We start from the raw sequence: 18,839 nt of genomic DNA, 5'->3' as shown, positions 1-18,839 counted from the left end.
GGGGCTATTGGATTGACTAGCAATCCAGGAGCACTCAGACGCTGGATGGTAGCAGGGCCAGAAATTGCCAGGATCACTACAGAGTTTGAGGAACAGGCCATAAAGCAACAGGATGGTGCTGGTGACACTGGACACCATCACCACGACCAGCAACCTGGAGTGCAAGCAGCATTCCTGAAGGAGGTTAAGGCACTTGTGACAGTATTGGAAGAGATGGGGAATCCATTTCGAGAACACAGCCAAGACCTACTAGTCATTGACACAGGGGACATCATGGACACCCAAGTGGCCGAAACTGTGAGAAGGATCGAGACCCTTGGTGAGGAGCAGTACACCAAGTTTGTGGCAGAAAGGCTAGAACAGTGTACAACACCTGTCACACAAACACTTCCAAAGAACAAGTTGCCACTGTTCAGTAGGCCACCGGTCAAGATTAAGTCAAAACAGAAGGCACAGCTCGCAGCACTGAAGAGTGACTGTGGTCTCTTTTCGAAGCTGTACATCTCCTGTCAAACACGAGATGGAGACATTGACAATTTCTTCTCCCATGAAAACCAGGCAGCCCCGCCAGCTCTTTCAACTGGAGGAAAAATGCGGATTGGTGTTAAAGCAGATCTACTTCGCTGCCTGGAATCACATCTGCTCGAAAACAACAGTACGCCTGTGACTGATGCAACAATTCTCGATGGTGCAGCTGTGGTTCAAATCCTAAATCCTGGAACAACAAGAACATTTCAAGAGTATGGAGAAAGAGTGTTTGCACCATACATCTCTGTTCAACTTGAGAAAAGCAGCCGCATTGACCTTGTCTGGGATGTATACCTACCTGTCAGCCTGAAAGCCTCAACACGACAGAAGAGGGGAAAGGGCACCAGGAAAAGGGTGACTCCTTCTACTGTGATGCCAAAGAACTGGAAGGACTTCCTTCGAGTCGATGAGAACAAAACCGAATTGTTTGCTTTCCTTTCACGCGAAGCTGTTCATCTTCCTCTAGCAGAGGGCAAGGAACTGTATGGAACAGATGGAAGTGGAGTTCTCTGCTCTCCTGCTGAGTCATACTTGGCCCGCCTTGCCCCATGTTCGCAAGAGGAGGCCGACACTCGTCTACTTCTGCATGTGGCAGATGCTGTGCAAAGGGGGTGTAAGAAGGTGACCATACGTACCGTTGATACTGATGTGGTGGTACTGGCTGTGGCTTCATTCAGCAAGACAGCTCCTGATGAGCTGTGTGTTGCCTTTGGTGTCGGGTCAAGCTTTCGGTACATAGCTGTTCACGAAATGGTTGCCACAATGAATCCAACACAGTGTCTGACTCTCCCAGTCTTTCACGCTTTCACCGGGTGTGACACTGTATCTGTATTTGCTGGCAGAGGAAAGAAGACTGCCTGGGAAACTTGGAAGTCTTTCCCAGAGGTGAATGATGCTTTCAATGAACTCCTAGGCATGCCAAGTGAGGTCAGTGAAGGATCAATGTTACTGCTAGAGCGATTTGTGGTGCTGATGTACGACTGAACCAGTGAGAGCACGGAAGTGAATGATGCCAGGAAGCAGCTCTTCACACAGAAGTCTAGAAGTCTAGAGAACATTCCTCCAACCCAGGCAGCACTGAAGCAGCACATCAAGCGCACTTGCTACCAGGCCAACTGTTGGAACCAGGCATTGGTCATGGATCCAGAGATGCCAGAGCCATCTGACTGGGGCTGGATAAAGGAAACAACTGGGTGGGAGCCTCTTTGGACCACTCTCCCTGAAGCATCAAAGTCGTGCCATGAATTGATCCACTGTCGCTGCAAGAAAGGGTGCACTGGACGCTGCAAGTGTGCCAAAGCTGCACTCAAGTGCACTGCACTGTGCTTCTGTTCTGGAGACTGTTAGATTTTGATCATTACCAATTTTCATCATTGCACTTGATTTAATGTAAGCTTTGGTGGACATACTTGGGAAACTACAGTTATTTTTTCAGAGGTTATTGCATCATTCCTTGCAGTGTAAACACTTTTTTTCATCATTTCGGGTCTTTGAGTGTTCTATACCTATCCCTCCCTGTACCTGAGAAAATAAAGTTTTAAAAGTTCCAATGAACTTTTTCCAATAGCAGTTCCAACTGCAGTATCATAAAAATAGATATTTAACGTAATTTGACTTTGACCTTGACCTAAATGCATGTCCTTGAGTTCTGGCGATCTCAAAAGTATCACCAAATGAATGGGCATCCCCAATTTAGTTGGAAATGACACCTAAAATGTTTTTCTACACTGTTTGGTTCCAAAATTAAGCATGTTTGAACATTAGACCCGGTGGACTGGCGGCCATATTGGATTTGACCTCTCACGGTTCTCACAGGTCAAATCTGACTTCCCTCCACATCTGAAAATAAACCTTACGGTATGCACTAACTATGTTAGAAATTTCATGCTTTTCTCATAAAATGCACAATTTTTGTGTTTATCTGCTGCACTATTTATGTTTCATTCAAAACAAGAATGTGAAAGTCCATGAGTGGCCCAGCCAAAGCCCAAACCTGAATCCCACTGAGAATCTGTGAAAGACTTGAAGGTTCATGTTCACCGACGCTCCCCATCCAACTTGACAGAGCTTGAGCAAATCTGCAAGGATTAATTTGAGAAACTCCCCAAATCCAGATGTGCAAAGCTGATACAGACATATCCAAGAAGACTTGAAGCTGTAATCGCTGCCAAAGGCGCTTCTCCAAAGAAATGACTCAGGGGGTTGAATACTTTTGTAAATTAGATATTTCTGCATTTCATTTTTAATTTTTTTGCAAAAATTTCTCAAAGAAATTCCACTTTGACATTATGGCGTATTTATTATGTGTTGATCAGTGACAAAATATCTCAATTCAATCATTTTAAATTCAGGCTGCAACACAACAAAATGTGAAAAAGTCAAGGGGTGTGAATACTTTCTGAAGGCACTGTATGTCATTTTGGCCCGATCACTCAATGGTGAAGAATGATTTAAATTTTTTTTTAAATTATTGTATCCGGATTGGATATTCACTAAAATCGAATAATTCGTCTTTGGCAAACACCCAATCTGTCCACTAAGTTTCTTCCAAAGCCGTCCATAACTTTTTGAGATATCATGCTATATGGTGTTCTACATGCTACATGCTATATATGAGCCTGTGTTCCGCTTCCGGTCCGCTCGAGCAAGGAGGCTTGCTTCGATCTCTCCACAGCATCGAAGTCCTTTCCAAGGGTGTGGTGCTGACCGGGCCGCCGTGGTGTTCGCATTACAGCCCGACCGAATATCGTCGCTTCGTGGCTGCTTTCCGCCGCCGAAATCCAGCGCGGCCTGGGCGATTCTGCCCCTGTTTGGAGAACACCCAGCGAGGCCTTCATCGGGGCTGAGCGAGCAAGGCTTCCGCTGCCGAAATCCAGCGCGGCTTGGGCGATTCTGCCCCTGTTTGGAGAACACCCAGCGAGGCCTTCATCGGGGCCGAGCGAGCAAGGCTTCCGCTGCCGAAATGCAGCGCGGCTTGGGCGATTTTGCCCCTGTTTGGAGAACACCCAGCGAGGCCTTCATAGGGGCCAAGCGAGCAAGGGCGTGTCGGGACCTGGTTCACGCCATTGACCGAGTGGTTCGCACCAACCGGAGCTGTTTTCGGATGACGTGCTGATGTCCTTGGACTTCGCGCCAGGCTCTAGGCCGACCTAGCCGACGTGGTGTGGTGTTGACCGGGCAAACGTGGTGTGGTGCTGACCGGGCCGACGTGGCGTGGTGCTGACAGGGCCGACGTGGTGTGGTGCTGACCGGGCCGACGTGGTGTGGTGCTGACCGGGCCACCGGGGTGTGGTGCTGACCGGGCTGGCGTGGTGTGGTACTGACCGGGCCGACGTGGTGTGGTGCTGACCGGGCCGACGTGGTGTGGTGCTGACCGGGCCGATGTGGTGTGGTGCTGACCAGGCCGACGTGGTGTGGTGCTGACCGGGCCGCCGTGGCGTGGTACTGACAAGGCCGACGTGGTGTGGTGCTGACCGGGCCGACGTGGTGTGGTGCTGACGGGGCTGACGTGGTGTGGTGCTGACCGGGCCGCCGTGGCGTGGTGCTGTCAGGGCCCCCGCAGCCGTGATGCTGAAGCGTGATGCTTTTAAACGCTCCCCAGTGTGTACCCTGGATTAGAATAGGTACACCGTATCCCTGCATGTCGTAAGAGGCGACTAAGAGGGTTGGCGTCAGGAAGGGCATCCGGCCATAAAAACATTGCCTCAAAAAGAGAACCATGACAATTACAACTACATATGGGCAGGGTACAGCCCGAAGTGGAGATCGGTTTCTGAGGTTTGAGACATGGAATGTAGGGACAATGACAGGGAGATCAGGAGAAGTGGTGGAAGTATTGGTCAGAAGAAGAGTGGACATATGTTGTGTGCAAGAGACGAGATGGAAGGGAAGTGGTGTGAGAATGGTGAAGGGTAGGCAGGGACAGAAATACAAGTTTGTGTGGCAAGGGTGCCTGGAGGGCGTGAATGGTGTTGGTGTCCTGTTTTCTGAGGAGTTTGTAGACAGTGTGGTGAGTGTGACTAGAGTGAGTGATAGATTGATGATGGTGAAAATGATGATTGGAAAGCTCTTGGTGAACGTCATCTCGGGATATGCTCCGCAGGTTGGTCGGAGCGATGAAGAGAAGGACAAGTTCTGGTGTGCGACAGAGAAGCTGATGGAAAACGTGAAAGATGAGAAAGTTGTTGTGGTAGGAGGAGACCTAAATGGAAATGTGGGAAGGAGTATGGATGGTCTTGAGGGAGTTCATGGGGGTTACAGATATGGTGTGAGAAATGGAGGTGAAAGGACTTTGGAGTTTGCTGATGGAGTTGATTTGTTGATTTGTAATACTCAGTTCTAGAAAGAGGATAATAAGCTTGTTACATACACGTCATGTGGGTCGACGACAACCGTTGATTACCTGACGGTGCGTAGGCGAGAAAGGGGGCACCTCCGGGACGCAAAGGTGATCCCGGGGGAGAAGGCTGTTTCACAGCACCACTTGGTTGTCTGCGACATAAGGGTGAAAGGTGCAAGGAGAGCTCGGCGGGTGAAGTACCAACCGAGAATGAAGGTGTGGAGGTTGAAAGAGGTGACAGTAAGGGAGGCATTAAAAGAGAGGATGAGTAGGGTAGAGGATGATGTGGTTGAGCTTGAAAGTGGTTGGATGTCAATGAAAGCTAGTCTGTTGGTAGCCGTTGGTGAGGTATGTGGATGGACAAAAGGACCACCGAGGCACTCGGAAACAGGGTGGTGGGATGATGAAGTTGGAAAGAGGATTGACGAGAAGAGGAAGAAGTTCAAGGAGTGGCAGAAGGCGAAGGGTACGGGAGCAGAAACAGCAGAGCATGAAAGTTATAAGGCAGCCAAGAAGGCTGCAAAGAAAGAGGTAGCAAAGGCGCAGGAGGCATGTAGGAAAATGTTCGGAGAACGCTTGGATTCGGAAGAGGGTCAGAGAGCAGTATTCAGGATTGCAAAGCAGATAGCGAAAGAGAGGTGTGATGTGATGGGGGTGAGTTGCTTGAAGGATGAAGTGGGACAAATCATTGTGGACCCAGATGGAATTAAAGGAAGATGGAAAAGATATATGGAAATGCTGTTGAATACAGAGAATGAATGGGATGGCAACATAGAGAGTAACCCAGTTTTAGGACCGGCAGAGAAGATAACTGAGAAGGAAGTTGAGGAAGCGATAAAAACAATGAAGAGTAGAAAAGCGGGAGGGCGGACGGGAGTTGTGGGAGATATGTTGAAGGCAGCAGGAAGTTGGGGTGTGAAGAGAATGACAGAGATCTGTAATCTGGTGGTGAAAGAAGGCCGCATTCCAGTGGATTGGGAACTGAGTACCTTCGTCCCTCTATACAAGGGGAAAGGTGACCCTCTGGAGTGTGGCTCGTACCGAGTGATAAAGTTATTGGAGCATGGAATGAAGGTATTGGAAAGGGTGTTGGAGAGGAGGATAAGGAAGAAAGTGAAGATCGACGAAATGCAGTTTGGAATTATTCCAGGAAGAGGAACGACAGACGCGCTTTTCATTGTGAGGCAGTTGTCGGAGAAGTACATGGAAAAGAGGAAGAAGTTGTTTCTTGGGTTTGTTGATCTGGAGAAAGCATTCGATAGGGTTCCACGCGAAGTAGTGACAAGGGCATTGAGGAAGTTAGGAGTGGAGGAATGGTTGATCAGAGTAGTGATGGCAATGTACAAAAGAGCGCGCACAGCTGTAAGGACGAAGGACGGGAACAGTGGTGAGTTTGAGGTGATGGTGGGAGTGCATCAGGGTTCGGTACTAAGTCCACTACTATTTGTAGCTGTGATGGAGGTGCTGGCTCAGAATGTAAAGGAGGGTTTACCGTGGGAGTTGTTGTATGCAGATGATCTGGTGTTGATTGCGGAAAGTATGGATGGACTGAAGGAAAAGATGAACAAGTGGCAGGAATGTATGGAGACAAAAGGTCTGAAGGTGAATATAGGAAAGACGAAGGTGATGGCAAGTGGTAAAGCATGTGGTGAGGTGGAAAGAACTGAGAAGTGGCCCTGTGCTGTGTGCAGGAAGGGTGTCGGAGTGAACTCCATTCAATGTACAATGTGCGCTGAGTGGGTTCATCCAAAATGTAGTGGTCTGAGAGGGTCATTAACCAGTGTGGCAGCTACATTCAAATGTAAGGTGTGCACAGAGGGAGCTGCAGATGAAGGAAATGTTGAGTTGGATTTTGGAGACGGCGTGAAGCTGGAAGATGTGAAAACATTTTGCTACCTCGGGGACATGCTGAATGGAGAAGGTGGATCAGACTCGGCAACGGTTGCTGGAGTGAGATGTGCATGGAAGAAGTTTCGGGAACTGAGTGGCGTGCTGATGAGGAGGGGAGTGTCGTTGAAGCTGAAGGGAAAGGTGTATGCTGCATGTGTGAGAAGTGTTATGATTTATGGGAGCGAGACATGGGTAATGAACGTAGAGCAGCAACGAAGGCTGGAAAGGTTGGAAATGCGAATGGTTCGGTGGATGTGCGGAGTATCGTTGAGAGAGAGGAAGACAAATGATGAATTGCGAAAGATGATGGGAATAGAGCCTGTGATTGATGCTGTGAAGAGGAACCGGTTGAGATGGTTTGGTCATGTGTTGAGGAAGGGCGAAAGTGACTGGTTGAGAAAAGTGATGGAAATGAATGTAGAAGGAATTAGAGGATGGGGAAGACCGAGAAAGCCTTGGCTAAAGATGGTGGAAGAAGAAATGCGGGCAAGGGGGTTAACAAGGAGAGATGCAGAAAATAAGGCAAAATGGAGAAGATTGTCATGGGGACCGCAAGGCTAACCCCCGCTCTAGCAGGGAAAATGGCCTTAAAATGCATGTTGTGTGTTGTTGTATCGTGTATTGTTTTTAGCTGTATCTCTCAATGGTGAATTATGACTTAAAACGATATTATTATTCAAAACCGGATCTTCAACAAATTCTTATAATTTTTCTTCCTTGTCACAACACCCGACCTATCCACCAAATATCTTCTGAACCTGTCACTAACTTTTTGAGATATCCTGCTCACAGACCGACAGACAGACAGACAGACAGACAAACAGACGGATGAAAATATAACCTCTGTCCACCGTCGATGGCGGAGGTAATGACAAAAAACCATGAAAGCAAAGTGCCTTTGTGTCGGAAAAGAAATTTGGCAATTTATGCAAAATCGCAGCAATGATGTACGGCAGCGAGATGTGGTATCTTCGAAAGAAAAGAGAGCAAAAATTGATCACCACACAAATACCCACGGAAAGATGCTGTCTTGTCATCACCCATGGATCAGACGGAAAACTAAATTTAATGACATGTTGGCCACAATTTAAAAAGCTGAAATATATCGGCACTGCACACAATTCGCAAGAAGAATGGACAACCAATGGATGACAAGAATTACAATCTGGCAAAAAACATAATTACATCTGGAAGAAGGATAGGAAGACCAAAGATTATATGGAGAGAAAAAAAATGAAAAATTCACTGGAGTTCAATGGCCCAAAGTTTGACCGACAGAAAATAATGCGGACCACATTGAGATCGAAGTCTTGTCAATATTGAAGTATTTAAAGTTTATGTTCTTCACATTTTAAAGTTCCAATACTCACTATTTGATGTAACACACATTGCAAATAAAAATTTGCTTTGAACTTTTATCTGAAGGATCATTGTATTGTGTGGTTTTAAAGTTTTGGAAAAAAACCTCAAATATTATTAACATGAGAATATTAACATGACAATATTAACATGCCATGTACATGACATGTTGCAGGTCTACAAGAGCTTCGTGTTGCTGTTGTTGTTGTTGTTGTTGTTGTTGTTGTTGTTGAGGTTCTTCTCGGGGGTCAATTTTTGAAATGTGCACCCATTGGTCAGACAGATACTGGACCACACCCACAGCTGTCTCTTGACTCCACCCACCATAGCACCAAGATGACATGATATGGGCACCATCTTGGTTTTCTGGTGGGCCTAACACATTGAGTCCTGTAGGCCTCTGCTCATTAGACACTGCCTGGGCTTGTTGCGTCAGATTTCCATTGGCTTTGTTTGTGTGAAGTGTTATTGATGATGAAGAACCCCCAAAAAAATCTTACCACATGTCGAATAATAGCAAGGTTTAATCAAGCCAATCAGAACACACGGTATGTCAGAACACATGGTAATCAAGTGTTACATTACGTAATCAATTAAAATCATACTAAAATATGCAATTTGGTGGATGTCTATCTGATCATGATACATTTGGTCGTTACTTGTCCAATCTCAACCAAACTTGACAGGATTACTAAGGTTCACACGATGGAAGTTGTAGCAACTTCATTTGCCCCCCTCCCCTCAGGGGTTTTCCGCCTTGGACAAAATCCGTGTTAAGGTGTATAGATAGCTTATCAGGGCATTTCTCCAAGGCCGCTTCTAATAACAAGAGTAATAACAACAAGAACTTGAACGGTACTCGGTAGAAAGCACATTACCTCCGCCAGGCTGAACAGTTTACGTTTTGTATCCCACTGATAGGTCATATCTAGATCCAGACCTGAAACAAATCCAATCGGCTTGTTATTTTCACTTACCCGACTCATTCAACAAGTTTTGCCACAAGTCATCCACAACTTTTTGAAATATCGTGTTGTATATCTTTTTTTTGGCCCTATCACTCAATGGGGGAAAAAATAACTTAATTTTTTTTTTTAATTCTCACATGATTTGGATATTCACCAAAATCTAGTCAATTCGTCTTTGTCACACAACCAACATGTCCACCAAGTTTCATCCAAATCCGTTCATAACTTTTTGAGATATCGTGCTATATATCGGTTTTAGCCTTATCACTCAATGGTGAAGAATCACTTTAAGAAAATTTTCTGATCCGGATCCGGATTCGAAGCTTCACCTAAATTGAATCAATTAATCCTTGCCACACACCCAACATGTCCACCAGGTTTCTGAGTGATTTGGCCACAACTTTTTGAGATATCGTGCTATGAGTATATATCGGTTTTAGCCCTATCACTCAATGGTGAAGAATATTAAAAAATTGTCGGATCCAGATCCGGATCTGGATCTTCACCAAAATGTAATAATGTCATCCTTGTGACATACTCAACATCATCAAATTTCAGCTGAATCCATCCACAACTTTTTGAGACATCCTGTTCACAAGCAGACAAGACAAACAGACAGGGGTGAAAACATGACCTCCATTCACCTTCCTTGGCGGAGGTAATATTAATAGCATAATATTAATATTATTACAAAACTGTAGCGGCTACCGCTGGGTATACACAATCGCCTTGCACCTACCGAGGACGCGGAGCGATCACCATGCCGGGCTCGCCCAGGACGCCCGGGCATGCCCGCTCTCGACTTGCCAGGCCTCGTCCGGGACGCCCGGGCGCGCCCGGGCATGCCCGCTCTCGACTTGCCAAGCCTCGTCCAGGACGCCCGGGCACGCCCCCTCTCGCCTTTCCCGGGCAAACGCTCCGGGATAATGTGTATATATATTGCTGCCCGATAAACGGGCTTTTTAGAGAGTACCCGAGTTGATTTGACACAATAAAGAAACTCTGACGAATTCCAGCTTTTTGTCGCGTCCATTCTTCCGATTTACGTTGGAGCATAGCTCCTACATTGGTGACCCGACATGGACACGGCAGTTACCATCAAACTGCCTACCTTCTGGGAGGCTCACGCGGCGGTTTGGTTCGCCCAGGCGGACTCCTGTTCGCCCTGCGAGGCATCACGGCCGACGACACCCGCTTCCACCATGTGGTAGCAGCGCTCGGTTCCGCTACCGCGGCCCGCGCCCTGAGCCTCCTCGAGAGCCCGCCAGCCGCTGCCAAATACGACGCGATTAAAAAGCTCCTCCTCGACGCTTTCGCCCTCTCATCGGCGGAACGCGCACGGCGCCTGCTCGACCTGCCCGAGCTCGGCGACACGCGCCCGTCCGAGCGAATGGACTACATGCTTTCGCTGCTCGGCGAGCACTCTCCGGCATTCCTGTTCCGGGAGCTTTTCCTCCGTCAGCTGCCCAGCCAGGTACGCCTCGCCCTGGCAAGCACGACGATCACGGATCCCCGCGCCCTCGCCAGGGAAGCCGACAAGATCTCCGCGGCAGGCCAACGCATTGGAGCAGTGACCTGGAGCCCACCGCCGTCCGAAGCAACGCCCATGGCGCCCGAGCACCCGGCACGGTCGACGACCGAACTGCCGACGCAATTGGCGGCCGCTACGCCGCGCCGACCACCTCCAGCATGACGACCGGGGCCTCCACCTGACCAGGCGTGGTGTTATTATCATGCCAGGTTCGGACAGAAGGCCCGGACATGCCAACCCCCGTGCACCTTCGGCAAGCCGGGAAACGGCCGGGCCGGCGTTCATTACCAGCCATGAGCGCCGGCCACACGGGCAACTTGCTTTTCATCAGGGACAAAGCATCCGGACAGCGCTTCCTGTGTGACACCGGCGCCCAACTGAGCGTCATACCTGCCTCCGATCAGGACAGGCAGTCAGCGGTTTGCAGCCCCTCCTTGTTTGCGGCCAACGGATCGGCCATCCGCACCTTCGGCCCGCGCAACGTCACCCTCTGCTTCGGCGGTCAACGCTTTAATTGGACATTTGTAACCGCAAGCGTGCCCATGGCTCTGCTAGGCGCCGCCTTCCTCTGCACACACGGACTGCTGGTGGACGTCCAACGGCGTCGCCTCATCAACGCCGAGACCTTCAGCTCCCTGGTATGCACATTGAGCAGCTCCGCTCCGACCGAGCTGGCATGCGCCCTCCCGGTGGCGAACGAGTTTGCTCGCCTGCTCACGGAGTTCCCGGCCCTCACGCGGCCGACATTTTCGGCCGTCGCAGTACGACATGGGATCGAGCACCACATACCAACCACGGGCCCGCCGGTCTAAGCCAGAGCCCGCCGCCTCGACCCAGCCAAGCTCGCCGTGGCCAGAGCCGAGTTCGACGCTTTGGAACACCTTGGCATCGTGCGGCGCTCCGATAGCGCGTGGGCTTCGCCACTACACATCGTCCCAAAACCAGGGGGCGGCTGGCGCCCATGTGGTGACTACCGCTGCCTTAACGACGCTACCACCCCCGACAGGTATCCGATCCCGCACATCCAAGACTTCTCCGCCCGTTTGGCAGGACGGCTCATTTTTTCAAAGATCGATTTAATACGGGGATACCACCAGGTACCTGTCAGGGCGGCCGACGTCCCAAAAACGGCCGTCATCACGCCGTTTGGCTTATTCGAATTCCTGCGAAGGCCGTTTGGCCTCAAGAATGCGGCTCAGGCGTTCCAGCGCTTGATGGACGGCGTGCTGCGCGACCTGCCGTTCCTCTTCGTTTACCTGGACGACATCCTCGTCGCCAGCACGTCCCGGGCCGAGCACCTCCTCCACCTCCGAACATTGTTCGGGCGCCTCAGCGAGCACGGCCTCATCGTCAACCCGGCCAAATGCCACTTCGGCACGACGGCCGTTGATTTTTTGGGCCACCACATCACCAAGAACGGGGCTGTGCCGCTGCCAACCAAGGTCGAGGCCATCACCACGTTTCCGCGTCCCCGCTCCATAAAGGCCCTGCAGGAATTCCTGGGAATGGTGAATTTCTATCACCGCTTCGTGCCCCGCACTGCTCAACTCATGCGGCAACCTCTACGAAGCCCTCCGGGGCAAGCCGGCCAAGCACGACGTCGTCTGGTCCGCAGCAATGGACGCGGCCTTTAAAAGCTCAAAGCGGGCCCTCGCCGACGCAACACTGCTCGCTCACCCGGTGCTCAACGCTCCCATCGCCCTCACCACGGCGGCCTCCGACTACGCGGTGGGCGCCGTACATGAGCAATGTGTGAACGGGGTTTGGCAGCCACTCGCTTTGTTCAGCCGGCTACTCCGGCCGAACGAGCTCAAATATAGCACGTTTGACCGTGGGCTCCTCGGTCTACACCTGGCCGTTCGCCATTTCCGCCACCTCCTGGAGGGCCGACCCTTCACGGCGTTCGTCGACCACAAGCCGTTGGTTTACGCAATGGCCAAGGTCACGGAGCCGTGGTCGGCCCGCCAACAGCGCCACCTCTCCGCCGTGTCGGAGTTTACCACGGACATCTGGCACGTCGCCGGCAAAGACAACGCCGTGGCCGACTGTCTTTCTCGGGCCAGCGCGAACGCGGTCCACCTCGGCGTGGACTTCGCGCTTATGGCGGCGGACCAAACCACCGACACCACGGTGCAAGCCCTCCGGGCGGCGGACATGGGCCTCAGCCTGGCCGACATCCCCTTCGCGGACACTGTCCTGCTCTGCGACGTCTCCCAAGGCCAGCCTCGCCCCATCGTGCCCGTGACCTGGCAACGCCGCATCTTCGCCTCCCTCCACGGCCTTTCCCACCCGGGCCGGAAAGCTTCCCAGAAGCTGGTGTCGGCGCGATTCGTCTGGCACGGCCTTCGACGGGACGTCCCCGATTGGACCAGCACCTGCACAGCCTGCCAACAGGCCAAGGTCCACCGACACACCCAGGCCGCGCTGGCACCTTTCACCGTGCCCGAACGACGTTTCGACCACGTCAACGTGGACCTGGTGGGCCCCCTCCCCCCATCACGGGGTTTCACACACCTGCTCACCATGGTGGACAGGACCACCAGGTGGCCGGAGGCCGTTCCCCTCGTCTCCACCACCACCGCCGACGTGGAGCAGGCTTTCATCGCCACCTGGGTCGCCCGCTTCGGCGCACCGGCGGACATCTCGTCGGACCGCGGACCGCAGTTCACCTCCGAGCTGTGGGGCGCGGTCGCCCGCAACCTGGGGGTCAAGCTCCACCGTACTACGGCCTACCACCCCCAAGCCAACGGGTTGTGCGAGCGATTCCACCGCTCCATGAAGGCCTCGCTCATGGCCGGCCTTCAGGACGGCGGTTGGGCCGACCGGCTGCCGTGGATCCTTTTGGGCCTCCGCACGGCCCCCAAGGAGGACCTCCGGGCATCCACCGCCGAGCTTGTCTACGGCCAGGCGCTACGCGTCCCGGGCGAATTCGTGCCCGACGCTATCAGTCCCTGGTCCGCAGCTCACCAGCGCTCGGACCTCCAGGAAACCGCCCGACGGTTTGCCCCCGTGCCAACGTCCCACCACGGTGACCCCCAGTCCTACGTCCCCCCAGCGCTTCGCACAGCGGAGTACGTTTTTGTGCGTCATGACGCACATCGGGGGCCACTCCGGCCGCCGTACGACGGGCCCTTCCGGGTCCTGCGACGGGACGACAAGTCGTTCGTCATCGACATCGGCGGCAGGTCGGACCGGATTGCGGTGGACCGCCTCAAGCCGGCGCACGTGGACATCGACCAACCGCCACGGTTGGCCCTTCCGCCGCGGCGAGGCCGCCCCCCGTCCACGGTGCCCCCCACTCGACCGCCCACCACCACACCGGACCCGCCCCCCCCCCCACGACCCGCCAGGGGTTGCTTCGGCCGGTCATCAGGACCCCCCTTAAATTGACCCTGCTGGTGCAAGTCGATTCTGGGGGGACGTGTGTAGCGGCTACCACTGGGTATACACAATCGCCTTGCACCTACCGAGGACGCGGAGCGATCACCATGCCGGGCCCGCCCAGGACGCCCGGGCATGCCCGCTCTAGACTTGCCAGGCCTCGTCCGGGACGCCCGGGCGCGCCCGGGCATGCCCGCTCTCGCCTTTCCCGGGCAAACGCTCCGGGATAATGTGTATATATATTGCTGCCCGATAAACGGGCTTTTTAGAGAGTACCCGAGTTGATTTGACACAATAAAGAAACTCTGACGAATTCCAGCTTTTTGTCGCGTCCATTCTTCCGATTTACGTTGGAGCATAGCTCCTACAAAACAATATTAATGCCCTCCGCCTTCCCAAAGGGTTTTTCCTCCTTGGATAGATTCCGTGCTCACGTGTATAAATAAGGGGTGTTGCAAAACATTTTACCTTTTTTCCCCCCGAGGCATGCTTCCTTTGATGCACGTTAAAATAGCCGAGAATAGAATAACGCACATGCGACGCATTGTTCAGTCCACGACAAAACCATCACAGCAATGACAAGCGAAGAAAAAGTGACGACGTGGACGCAAGGTACGCACACGTCATGTCCGAATGCGTGCACAACCGTAACGGGTTCTTGGGGGGGAAAAAAAGGTAAAATGTTGTGCAACACCCCTTAGCTTATTGTGGCATATCCTGGGGCACCCCCACAGGAAGTAAAAAAATATTATAAAGCACATAAACGTATAATTACCTTTTTTAACAGATTGCTACTACTGTTTAACACTAAACTGAAAGGGAGGAAACCCAACATTCTTGAGGCATGATATGCATATCTCGTTCCCCACAGACTAACGGACCTGAGCCTAGATCTACTCTAATCTATATATCCCACAGAGGATAATAACATGACCCTTCCAACCACTTCCATAGGGAGTGGGTTTGCTCGCTTATATAAATATGAATCATTTAACATGTGAATATACAGTTTGTTGTGGGACAAAATGAAAGTAGATACATGTAAGGGTACCTTTAACCAAGGAAGAGAAGAAAGGTATTCTCAAAATTGGTGTCACAAATATTGAGTAACCAAAATACCTGATATATCTTGTACATGTAAAAGCAAAGTGATGCTGCAATTATTATTCGTATTTAGTCCAAACTATGGCTGGCAGGATAGGCGAGAGGTATGCACACTTGCATCTGAGCTGCCTTGCCCGAGTTCAAATCTCTGCCAGCATTAGTTGGTGGATGTTAAAGATCCCACAGTGTCTGCGAAGAGTCGACTAGCTATTGCTGGCATCCTGAGCAAGTTTCAAATTCCTGCTCTAACCTATTTAGTCGAATGTCAGCTCAGACCAGCCGGTTCGTGAAATAATTTGGCCAAATACTTTACCAGGCTGACCCCAAGAGGTGGGAATATGACCTTTAAAAAAATAAAGAAAAAAAATAAATGCAGTCAATGCGGACCGTGGATTGAACCCTCAATGGTGGTAAAACGGTGTACCTTTAAGCACAAAAACAATACTCCTGAGTCAATCCTCTTGCTATATCATCCTTAGTTAATTGTTCTCTTTTGAAAAATGGATTTATTGGAAATTATCAATGGGCAAATAGTTATCTCAAAACTGAATAAATAATTAGAAAACAAATAAAAACAAAATAAATAAATAGAAATAAAATAGCTGAAGTTATCTTTAAAACTTCAAAGATCATCTCAGTCATTAAAAAGTTATGACTGGATAAGGAAGCAGTTTGTTTTGGAGAAATGGACGGAGTTTTGAAGGAGAGAGAGAGAGAGAAACATTCCCAAGATAATTATCCTTGCCTTCACAAACAAAAATACATGATTGAAACTAAATCAATGAAACATAAAATAAAGTTCCATGACCACCAAATAGTGAATCCTTAATGAAAAATCCCTAATTTTCCAACTACCGTAGTACCTAGCCAATTTATTTTCATGCAAAAAACCTTTCACACAAGTTTTAAACTCAAATGTAAAACTGTGAAAGATTCTACAAATATCAGAATTATTAGATGGAGATTTACGAGGGCTGGTCAAAGTTCACGTAGACCTTTTATTGTAGCGTACCATGCGCTAGATTTAGGGCAAGTGACTTAAATGTTGGTCAAAGCATTCTGGGCAAAATCAAGTTGGCAGTCAACAAAAAGCCACAGTCACGAGTGCTGGGGAGCAGAGGTGTATCAGTATGTTATCTGTGAAGATTATCAAACAGTATTAAATTTACAAGATATTGTCTGCAGAATTTGTTGATGCATTTTGTTCATGTATTTGTGTTTAAATGGTGCAGTAGGTTCCAAAATGGATGCAAATTGGTAAGTGAACTTCAGAATTCTCACACGCAAGCAACTGTTGGCACTCAAGTATACATTAAATGTGGTGAAAGAAAATGATCACGAATCACCAGATTAATATGGAAGAAATTTCTGAAGAATTCAACGTCCATGTTGGAAGTGTGGAAATATGGAAGAAATTTCTGAAGAATTCAACGTCCATGTTGGAAGTGTGGAAACAAAATTATCCATTTTCACTTGAAATTAACAAAAAAAAAAACTTAATGGAAGGTGGGCACCAAAGAACCTCACATATGATCAAAAGACAACTTGGGTGGCCAATGCTGCATCGCTTCTAGAACATCAGAGAGAGAGAGCGGGATGATTTATTTAAGAAGAATGTAACATGTGACTAGATCTGGCTCGATCATTTCACTCCAGATGCAAAGTGAGCCAGTATGCAGTGCAACATTAATTTTCCCAGCCCCTAAGTTCCCCTCACCAAAAATAAATAAATAGATTAGGACTCAACCACCGGCTAGAAAGCTTATGCCAATCATATCTTGGGATCTTAACAGCTTAATACAAGTGAAATTAATTTGACCATCAATGCATAGTAAAGTAAAACATTGTCGATGCAATGAAGGTGATACATTACAATGTACGTAGACGATGGCAAGGTATACTCTCGATCTTACTAAATGATAGTGCCCACCCTTGCACAGAAAACATGACAATTACTAGTCAAGCAGAGATTGCTTTGGAAGTTCTCAGTGATCCCTCGTACATTCCAGACCTAACTTGTGAATTTCAACTCTTTGTTCAACTCAAAGAACATCTTGGCAAAATGCAAATTTTAATATATCTTAAAATTAGGTTTAAGAATGATAAATATATCAAAGCACATGTCTTGAAATGTATGTGTATCTGTCGCAAAAAATGTTTTTCTATACAAGATTGAGGGTCGTGGAAGAGCGAGAATATCATAGATTTCTACGCAGATGGCATCAACCAAGGTACTAGACCAGCACATGAATGTGACAGTGGATATGTGCGACAATGGAATACTTTGAGGAATGAAGTTTCACCAACTCCTCTGTATGCTTTTGTTTTTTCAAATAAAACGTTTACATCAACCTTTAGGTACCCTCATAAATCTACCTCATTTAATTTTTCCATTAATAGTCAAAATAACAATACACCTAACTGATGCCATAATTACCTAACCAATATTCCAACTCCAATGTGAACAAAATGATACCAAATGTTATTATGCCTAGATTAGACATGAAGAGTTTCACATTAATTCTGCAATGAAGACTTCAAACCAAAATGTTGCATCTCAAATTTGAGAATTAAAGACAGCTTTGATTTTGAATTTGCGAGATCTGACCGATTCTGCCGGGCATTGCTATCTACCTTGAGCATGTGCTACCACACCTGGATCATCCCGGCCACCATTTAGGGCAGCAACTTTCCAAAAGTCAAGTCAATGTAAAATGTGAAAAAAATAAATCATTAAGCAATGTCCAAATTATTATTTATTTATTTTTTACTTCATAATTTATATTCTTGGTGATTTTATCAAGATGTCAGCTTTCTATTTCCAATAACAATAGAAAAATGTATCACCTGGACTTTGGTGGTTGAGACGGCGCATTTCAACAGGATCTCTTCCTCCACAACTTCCTCCTTCGCCACTTCCTCTACCACCAATATCACCTCCTCCTATTCCTCCATCTTCTCCCATACCACCTGCAGTCAGTGTTAACGCTTCCTTTGTCCCTGGCGATGGCAGTGACTTCCCCAGCTCTGAATTAGATCGTTTACTGAGAAAAGCAGAAAAGAAATTTGGAAAAGCTAATGATAATAACGAACGATAATCAAGAATAAGTAATATATAAGAAAAATAAATGTGTGTTGTTTATGTTATCCCATTACCTAAAATAAACAACAAATATAATGATTATTCGATTAAAGAAAAATAATTACTATTGATACCTTTGGGTGTTTTCATGATAATTTCTGGTTTAAAGCAAAACATGACCATGACCTTATACGTAAATGGGATATGAAGGGGAATAGCCGGCCATGAAGCCAAGGACAAGTTGGAAATACGAGTCATTATGGGATCCATTTTTGATAATTTATCCCTATTTTAAGATTCATATTGTCGTGTCAACGGGTCTGAATAACGTCACAAGTCGTGTCAGGAGTTCTTACTATTGCTGGAGAATGCCAAGTTTCCCGAATTCACACCGTGCTTACAGTCACGTGAAAAAGTAAGTACACCCCATGTAAAGTTTTGACTTTTTCAACATATTTCAACATACAGCTATTTGATCTTCATTTCAACAATATTGACAGATAAAGGTGATATAATATAACAAATATCATCAAACATTTACATTTTGTAGTCCTGGTGTTGGCTTAGCGGTTTGGGTGCCGGCTTGGGATCCTAGGATCCTGGGTTCGTAATCCCGGTCGATCGCTGAATTAACGCCAGGGGGCTTGACTCAGCCTG

At 48.6% G+C, this 18,839-nt stretch overlaps 1 protein-coding gene across 1 annotated transcript in view; it reads right to left on the bottom strand.

Moving 5' to 3' along the window:
- The window catches only part of LOC137422292 (receptor-type tyrosine-protein phosphatase delta-like), a 213,200-nt gene that overhangs the window by 114,297 nt on the left and 80,064 nt on the right, over positions 1 to 18,839 (bottom strand). The window contains exon 6 of the mRNA XM_068109042.2: positions 17,948 to 18,144. Within this exon, the coding sequence (XP_067965143.2) occupies positions 17,948 to 18,144 (197 nt within the window). The remainder of the gene's footprint in view (positions 1 to 17,947; positions 18,145 to 18,839) is intronic.

Source organism: Myxine glutinosa, chromosome 2 (genome assembly GCF_964187855.1).
Source record: "Myxine glutinosa chromosome 2, kmMyxGlut1.1, whole genome shotgun sequence".
NCBI lineage: Eukaryota > Metazoa > Chordata > Myxini > Myxiniformes > Myxinidae > Myxine > Myxine glutinosa.
The sequence above is the reverse complement of the archived record's forward strand: the minus strand, read 5'-3'. Positions and strand labels throughout refer to the sequence as shown.